The sequence below is a fragment of the Limulus polyphemus genome, unplaced genomic scaffold, assembly GCF_000517525.1.
Source record: "Limulus polyphemus unplaced genomic scaffold, Limulus_polyphemus-2.1.2 Scaffold638, whole genome shotgun sequence".
In the NCBI taxonomy this organism is placed as follows: Eukaryota; Metazoa; Arthropoda; class Merostomata; order Xiphosura; family Limulidae; genus Limulus; species Limulus polyphemus.
Genome location: NW_013666248.1, coordinates 69,387 through 79,360, shown reverse-complemented (window position 1 = coordinate 79,360; position 9,974 = coordinate 69,387). Strand labels below are relative to the sequence as shown.

Here is a 9,974-nt window from a genome sequence, read left to right as displayed (position 1 = left end):
ATAGTTAACGGTTTCAATGTAACTACATATGTTTTTTATAGTTAACGGTTTCAATGTAACTACATATGTTTTTTATAGTTAACGAGTTTTAATGTAACTACATATGTGTTTTATAGTTAACGGCTTTTAATGTAACTACATATTGTTAATAGTTAAGGGTTTTAATGTATCTACATACACTGTAAATAGTTAACGGGATTCAATGTAACTACATATGCTGTTAATAGTTAACGGCTTTTAATGTAACTACATATACTGTTAATAGTTAAGGGTTTTAATGTAATTGCACATATTGTTAATAGTTAAAGGGGTTTAATGTAACTACATATACTGTTAATAGTTAAGGGTTTTAAGTAACTACACATACTGTTAATAGTTAAAGGGTTTTAATGTAACTACATACATTGTAAATAGTTAACGGGTTTCAATGTAACTACATATGTTTTTTATAGTTAACGGTTTCAATGTAACTACATATGTTTTTTATAGTTAACGGTTTCAATGTAACTACATATACTGTTAATAGTTAAGGGTTTTAAGTAACTACACATACTGTTAATAGTTAAAGGGTTTTAATGTAACTACATACATTGTAAATAGTTAACGGGTTTCAATGTAACTACATATGTTTTTATAGTTAACGGTTTCAATGTAACTACATGTGTTTTTATAGTTAACGGTTTCAATGTAACTACATGTACCGTTTATACTTATCATACTTGAATGTTAGTATTTAGAATAGTTAACGGTTTTAATGTAACTACATATGCTATTACTAGTTAACTAGTTTTAATGTAACCACATATACTGTTAATAGTTAACGGGTTTGAATGTAACTGCATATACTGTTAATAGTTAACGGTTTTAATGTAACTACATATACCATTACTAGTTAACGTTTTAATGTAACTACATATACCATTACTAGTTAACTAGTTTTAATGTAACTACATATACCATTACTAGTTAACTAGTTTTAATGGAACTACATATACTGTTAATAGTTCACGGGTGTTAATGTAACTACATACACAGTTATCATGAAAGATGTATTAGATGCCATGCTTCTGGATAAAACGACCATTAACATAAACATCTCCCTCTTAACGTCGAATTAGAATTTTAAGATGAGCCAGAGAATAAAAACTATATAATTTTCCTGTCTTTCTTACCAAGTGTCGATTTCTTCTTGAGTATATTCAACTCTTGGGATTGGTTGTCCACTGGGGGAAAGAAAGGAAAAATCTTTAAGAAAAAACACTTCTCCATGTTACTTATCATACTTGAATGTTAGTATTTAGAATATATTTCCTTTTATACGTTGCCACAGTTTCGGAATCAGTTTTGGAGTTTCCAGTTATGAAACATAGCAGTCTAAGCATCCATACGTCTGTATTTCTGTTACCAACATCTAAAGACGATGGTTGGTATTATACAATAATTATCGTGATATTAATGTTCCCATTAGTTTCAGGAATGGATTGACTACTTTACCTGTCTGAAAATCATCAATATGAAATGTATTTCTTGTTATCAGTTTGCTCAGTCTAAATAGTACTTGTGTGAGACGAATTTCCTGTTATTTCAATAAAGGTCGTTAATTATTCGAGAAACACTAATATGAGAAAGGGCGTGACCTAATAATTAGTATGTCTAGATTGTAAATTCGAGGGTTCGTGGTTCGCAGCTCATTGTTACAAAAATTTACCCCGCACTTTGGGGCTATGGGTGCGTTGTGAGAGTGACGTTTAAATCCAAATGTTTGATCAGTAAAAAGAAGATCAATTTATGGCATAGGGTGTTATTGACCAGCTACTTTCCATCTGGTTTGTGTAGTTTGGTACTAAATTCTTAAACAACATACAAATAGTAATGTTGTAAAGGATTCCTCTTCTGGATACTACTCTTATGGGATAGAAATTCTCTCAGCACCATGGGATTTAGTTCCTTTTATTGTCTTCACAATCTGAGAGTTAGCGCCATAAGGTGTAGGATTATATGTTATTAACCAGACTAGTTATCAATAACTAGATTAAATATTAGTAATTAGATTAGGTATTAGTAACTATGTTAGTTGTTATAACCAGATTATGGGTTATTAACCAGACTAGTTATCAATAACTAGATTAAATATTAGTAATTAGATTAGGTATTAGTAACTATGTTAGTTGTTATAACCAGATTATGTGTTATTAACCAGACTAGTTATCAATAACTAGATTATATATTAGTAATTAGATTAGGTATTAGTAACTATGTTAGTTGTTATAACCAGATTATATGTTACTAACCAGATTCGTTATTAGTAACTAGATTAAATATTAGTAATTAGATTAGATATTAGTAACTATGTTAGTTGTTATAACCAGATTATGTGTTACTAACCAGATTAGTTATTAGTAACTAGATTAGGTGTTAGTAACCAGATTAAGTACAAGCAACTAGATTAGGTGTTAGTAAACAGTTTACTTATCACTAATCAGTTTTGATAACCAGAAGAAGAAATAATAACCAACTTAGATGATATTATCTAGTCTGAGAATATTAAGTATTATTAAGAACAAGTTTAGGTGTTATTAATGAAGTTAAGTATTATCACTATAATGGAATTTCATCTAATATTTTTTTCCCAGTCCTAATAACACGAGTTGTATGTGTTCTATTACCAATCGCCTCAGTCTCAGTTGCTGAAAGAGAAGACTGTTATCAAATGACAACGAATTGAGTTTACTGAGTCGAAAACTTATATTATAGTTTAAACCCATAAAACGCACATTACTTTATACCAAGAATAATGGGTGAATAACAGATCCCACTTTCTTGCATTTTAAAACATTTCGGAAGAATTTATCAGTTAAACTCCACGTTGAAGTCTTTTTTCGACCATTTAAGCTTAACATATAAGCTTCTCAGTAAATCTGAAACACGTTAACTTCTTGACTTCATGGACGTTCAGAGGTACTGAAATAAAAATTGTTTTATTGGCTCACCTTCAGTATCATACATTACTTTATCTACTGTGGAATGATTACTTTATGATTACAAGTGCATAAGAAGTCTAAGCTTGTACAAAAATAAGATAACGAGATGAAAATCTAATGATGTTTTCATTAACTTTTAGAACAACCACACTGAGAAAACTTGTGGCAATGTTTATACACATTAAATGATTGGTAACATATTTTCAAAAATCTACGTCCAATCTGTTATCCTTGCCATTTTTCACGAGTGAGTCTTTAAATCATTCTAATATACTTTCTATGTGACTCTGTGTTTTATCTAATGATGTAATTATTACAGTTTTCATGAAACAGTAGAGTTTTTATGTGACTCTGTGCTTATCTAATGATGTAATTATTATAGTTTTCATGAAACAGTAGAGTTTCTATGTGACTCTGTGTTTTATCTAATGATGTATTGTTACAGTTTTCATGAAACAGTAGAGTTTCTATGTGACTCTGTGTTTTATCTAATGATGTAATTATTACAGTTTTCATGAAACAGTAGAATTTCTATGTGACTCTGTGTTTTATCTAATGATGTAATTATTACAGTTTTCATGAAACAGTAGAGTTTCTATGTGACTCTGTGTTTTATCTAATGATGTACTTGTTACAGTTTTCATGAAACAGTAGAGTTTCTATGTGTGTTTTATCTAATGATGTAATTATTACAGTTTTCATGAAACAGTAGAGTTTCTATGTGTGTTTATCTAATGATGTAATTGTTACAGTTTTCATGAAACAGTAGAGTAACAAAAAGTAATTAGTTGCAATTTTAATGACATTCTACTGAGAAGAAAAAATTGACATGTAAATATATTTTTGATCAACTATTCCATACTAACTGCTGTAAAAGGGTGGCGAGCAGACTTTCTTTAAGTAACATCTCCCGATATATGTGTGTGGCAAACAGTAGATTAAACCATTAACATCTACTAATAACATGACAAGCTAGTACTAAATTGTGAAAAACATCACAGCTCGTGTTCTTTATCACCCAGAATTTATAAACAATAAAATTAATTCAAAAAAACAACGTTATTTCTTCTTAATATACTATGTTCTTACTTACTGTTTGTAAGACATTGCAATAACTGTGAAGTTTTTACGTCTTTCTCTGTAAGTGTTGTCTTTGAAACCCTGTAAAAAAAATGGATATCTTACTCGGTTACTCTGAGTTCTTTTTTTCTCTCTAAGAATAGCTTCTCAAACAGTTGAACACTTAGAACATTAAAAACATTTAGAAATTAAATATTAAGCCAATATTGAAACACCAAACACTGCTCATAATATACTCCGCTTGCAAACAAAACCAATGTGGATAATTTAATGTTTCACGGTTTCAGAAAGTTTGATATGATTTTGATTTCCTTGTATCCGTACTTAAAACTGCTACTGTTTATTTTTTAAATATATAACGATAATCTAACGATTTTTTTCACTAAAGTATACAATATTGAACTTCTTGTAACTATTGATTGTCATGTATTAATTTGTAAATTGTTGCTTTCTATCACACTGCGATATTTTGTTATTTAAACATTTGTAGTTTATTCTTTATAATTATCTGTTATAACTTTGACCGACTGGTGTCATGTTTTTAGTATTGTGATTGAATAGTCAGATTCTTCTGTAAGAGAAAATAACAACAGGCCTAAGACAGAAGGTTTGCAATCATCAATTGCATCAAACAACAATAAAATATAATGTAAATATAGTTTTAACAATTGTAGGTTCTTTTAAACATGTTATAGATCAGAAACAATAGCAAAGAAGTCACATTGTGTAACACATCCGTTGATGGTAATATTTTTCAAAGTTGTGCTTTAACACAGCAGATATAGGGAAGATGGCATGACATGATTGGAAAAGGTAATCTGTAGAGTATGGAATTTAAACTTGCAAGGGATGCTGTGCATTTCGAGATGTTAATGTATAACAAGTTTTAAGTATGTGTTCCTTGGAAGAATTGGTCTCCCATAACACTTCGAAGGTGTAAAATGGGTGTGGAAATGTCAAGATATACAACACTAAGAGTATCCACATTTAACATCATCTATAAAAATACCCAATAACGTCAGCAGCCTGGATTAGCGTTGCTTCTAACAACATTCACATTCAGAGAGAACCTTCCCGACTCTAGGTGTCACAATGTCTGCCACGTCTTTCTCTATATGAGAGAAACAAGAATCTGGTGTTATTTCTCGTCTGGCTGATTGGGTTTTGAGAGCTAGCTCCACAATGTTCCGTAAGCCTATTTCTGCTACAATGTCTGAATTTTACATACCTCCGAAAACCACAATCTTATTTAAACCATCATCTCAAACAACCAAAGTCGTAAACAACTCTTAGACACTCATTTCAGTCCTGTTTCTTCATAAAAATGGTAACAACCTATTGCTGATAAAACTCCAATCATATGTGGCGTGATATGGACCTGATATGACACAGCGTCAGTCGATCAACCAATATGTGGCTGGTATTGTCATTATCAGCCAGGAACGAAAAGCGTAAATGCTGTACTCATATCTTCTGTTATATAGTACTTAGGTTTTCATGTTTACCTTTCCAACATCATAGTTGCAGCATGTACTTGATGCAACTGATCGGAACTGGGAATCCACTGACAAGAGTAATAAACATGATGTAAATAATTAAGTAATGATGCTGAATATTCATCTGAATATTAGGCAGATTATATTCTGATATTTTATCGAAAGAGTCACTATAATGTCATATGATGACATTAATGGCTCCATCTCTAATTATGTGAGCTGGTTATTTAATTTGTTGATAAATACGTAACATTTCCTATTGTATTTTTAAATCAATTAACACAAAAAAACATTTCTGGTTAACATATAGATCTAATAAGTTATTGGCCACCATCAAAGAGAATTGTTATGAGTCATGTTTAGCAGCAGAGTTAATAGGCAAGAAATGCTTTGAGATCTTGATAAGAATGTAAAGCTCCTTGCTTAGTTGTCTTAGCCAGAAGTACAAAAAAAAACGAACATTCTTGGGAACGTGATCAATTCATCAACAGCATACAATACGAAGAGATGCTTCTATACTTATAGAAAAAAGGCTAAATAAAGAACATGACAAATATAAAGGAAATAATCATGACACTGTACAAAATATTATCTGTACACCATTCAGTCTCCCCATAGCTTTATGGTTTGCCTGAGATACATAAACCTAACAAACCCATGCGATCTATTGTATCTTACATAGGTTCCCCAGTTTTAAAAACAGCCAAATTTATTTCTAGCGTGCTAAGACCTCTAACAATAGATCCGACTTATTCAATTAGAAACCACGATAATTCATCAACCACATTTCTGATCAAATAATATCCAAAGACAACATCGCGGTTAACCTCGACGTAGTTTCACTTTTCACCAAGATACCTGCTAAAGATACTATGGAAATAATACACAAACAATTAAGTGACGACATCTCACTTCCAACAAGAACGTTCATCAGTATCCCAAACATCATGATCTTGCTGGACATCTGTCTCGATGCAAATTACTTCCATTGGAATGTATGAATTTACTATATGTTAGACGGTACTCCAATGGATTAACTTTTATCACCTGCAGTAGTAAAAATATTCATGCAGCATTTTGAACACACCATTTTAACACTATATCTTCATCAACCTTGTATGTGTCTACGATACGTTTATTTTATGGATCTATGGAAAGGGAGAGCGCAAAATATTTTATGCTCATCTGAACAGTCAATTTGACAGCATACAATTTTCCATAGAACTTGAAGTCGATAACACTCTTCCATTCCTCGATGTTCTGGTTCACAAGGACACAAGTTTGGAGAAGTTGACCAATACCGTTAATCGGAAGAAGACTCAAACAAATAAATATATGAATTTTGGCTCATCCCATACAATATCTGTTGAAACTGGAATTATCAAAACAATAAATTTAGAGCTACAAGTATATGCTCCTCGTTTTACCTAGATGAAGAACTTAAACATCTTGAGAACATTTTTCAAGAATAACGATTATCCAAATAAAACGATTCAACGTGTGTTATATTGTTCATCTGTCTCAACTACTAATGAACCACAACCTGAAAATCACAATAAAAAGAAAAATACATTTCCTCCTTACATACCAGGCTTAGGAGAAAAAACTTCGTTGGATAATCAATAAACCTAACATCACCTTAGGTTTCTTAAGCTCTTCTACACTACGCGACAGTCCTACGAAGGTTTTGTTTGTTTGTTTGAAATTAAGCACAAAGCAACACAATGGAATATCTGTGCTCTGCCCACCACGGGTATCGAAACCCGGTTTATAGCGTTGTAAATCTGCAGACATACCGCTGTGCCACAAGGTAAAATCCCCACTTCCCTGTCCTCTCACAAAGAACGTGGTTTATAGCCCTCGGTGTGAGTGTAATAAACAATACATTGGGAAAACAAAACGACTCTTAAACAGGTAAGGTTCAAAAAACACCAAAGAGATATTAAGAACTGTGTTATAAACACATTAGCTATAGCTTTTCGCGTTCAGGAAGACGACCATATAATAGACCTAAAAATGCCAAGATAATAAACAGAGAAGAAATCACCAAACGTAGAACAATCAAGGAAGCTATTGCCATCCAAGCACAGGACAGTGAATCACTAATCAAAACAACAGCCAACAACTACTCAATACTGCATGGACACCACTAATAAAAGACATAATGCATATTATATGTCGTGGTTTCGATGTAAAATTAAACCTTTAATTTTACAATGTACTATTTGAAGTTGAAAAATTCCTTTATTTATTTATTTTTATTTTTGTATTTCTCTATATATAATGCCTATAATTATATCTTTCTCATGTTTATTATATCGAAGCAATCGATTTATATTCTATATTCATCATAATTCTATATGTTTAATAATCTTAATACCAGATGTCAATTATTGTTACGACTGTTGCCTAGATGCCTATTTTAAAACAGTGTTCCACAGTTTAACGAATTGTTATCGCTCAGCATATTGTTGCCCGATGAAGGTTCCGATAAAAGGGCCGAAAGCTCGCAAATATGGGTATTTTAACGTAGAGAAAATTCCGTGTATAATTCTAAATTGTCAATAAGTACATTGAGTCATGAAGTACTCATAGGAATTCACTCCGATCAAGGCTTGAACTTTAACTCAGTACTGCTTACCGAAATGCGCCAAGCCTTAGATAAAAAGAAAAACTAACACAACGGTTCTCTATCCTTCTTCTGAGTTACTGTTACAACAGTACAACCACTCGCTATCAAAACAGTTAGGCTTGTATATGAACGAAAGATGTACTTCTTTTGCTAAAGAACTACGAAATCAAATTAAAACTAAGCCGTTAATTACATATCTGATCTCTCCATATTTTGTCTGAATAAAATGTTCCGTTATATTTCTTATATGATCGTTCTGAGAGTGAGGAGGGTTCCGTTGGATCTACCTCTGTGGTCGATCTGAGGATGAAGATTAATCCAGATACATTTGCATTTACTCCATCTTTTATTTCAAAGATACAGCTTACGTCAGCCAGTAATGAGATAAAGAGACATTATGACATCAAAAGTGAGAACTGCGTATTCTACTACATGAGGAAAAAAAGGGTACGTCCCTAAAGTAGCGCCAACATTGGTAAAGCAATAATAAAGAGGATAAATGATGTACCGTATTTAAAGAAACAGGTTGTCAAGCCAAGAACCCTTCAAGTACATAACAATGTATATTATATATATATGAAGAAAGGATCATAACATTAGAACCTTAACGTGGTTTTGCTCTTTTTTATATCTACATTTTAGAAATTTGTTGTATGGGGTCAGTTTATGAAATTATTTTAAAAGCAGGACTTTTAAATTTTTGATTTAGTAGAACTGAATTCATAAATATTTTAAATAAAAATGTTATGATATTACTTTTAGAGAGGTTACTCAACGTAGTAGTAGTATCGTTATACAGCTTATACTACATATACTACAAACATATACAGATAAAAGGTTATCAAAGTGACATATTTGGTATATCAAAGAAATATATGCTAAAATAAAAAAAGAATATATCTTAATTTCTATGAGCAGTAAATTTGTATTCTTTTTTTTATAACAATAAGAAAAATTACTTTTTTGCTTTCCCGTAAATCTCTTATTCTGTATCACAAAAACCGAATATATATATAAATAGCTGTCATTTGATTCAATCAGTATTTAGTTGAACACTTTGGTTTAAATAGTAATATGTTGTTCGGTACAAATATAAAATTTAAAAAAGAATCCGAAATTATTCAAGTATTTTAAGTGATTTTCCAAAGCGTTCTGTTTTAATGAAATCTCAGTCTCAATTGATATACATTTAAGTTTCTTAACTGCATTAAAGAATGTGTCTTATTTCATTAAACCCAAGCACGTGGAAATGTACGTTTCTTGTAGGTGATCTGAAGCATTCTAGAGTATAACTCATTACACTTACTGGGTGATCAGCATCAAGTTCTGTTCCGTACATCAACACTCTGTTTGAAGTCTTGTCCAAATCGGACAGTTTCCTTGGAAACCATGGCATCCCATCGAACTCTGTTACAGATAATGAAAATACTCTTTTATTAGCAGTAATCGCGGTAAGACAAAAATTAGTTCAAATACTACAACTTCTTTCGTTGGAGAAAAATGCAGAAATGGAAATCATGTTAATAAGAATGGAGTTTATTTCAAAATCAAAACTTTGCACTGAGTTCCTCAGTCAATATCTACAAGAAACTAATTGAGTGAATTTTGTAACTGAAACTATGAAGTACAGTTTACTGGAAGACCTTGAAACGTGAGGAAATCAGTAGCATTCTCGAAACGAACACATTTAATGTTAGTATAGACCAAGAAGAAACATTAAATACTGTTATAAGTTCAGTTGCTTATAGTATAAGAAATATAATATATGTTTGTTGAAAACCTTTT

The 9,974-nt window shown here is 31.4% G+C and overlaps 1 protein-coding gene across 1 annotated transcript in view; it reads right to left on the bottom strand.

Moving 5' to 3' along the window:
- The window catches only part of LOC106459616 (tryptophan 5-hydroxylase 1-like), a 35,963-nt gene that overhangs the window by 10,963 nt on the left and 15,026 nt on the right, over window positions 1-9,974 (bottom strand). The window contains exons 4-6 of the mRNA XM_022386144.1: window positions 9,496-9,596; window positions 4,075-4,142; window positions 1,173-1,223 (exon numbers count right to left, since the gene is read on the bottom strand). Of these exons, the coding sequence (XP_022241852.1) occupies window positions 1,173-1,223; window positions 4,075-4,142; window positions 9,496-9,596 (220 nt within the window). The remainder of the gene's footprint in view (window positions 1-1,172; window positions 1,224-4,074; window positions 4,143-9,495; window positions 9,597-9,974) is intronic.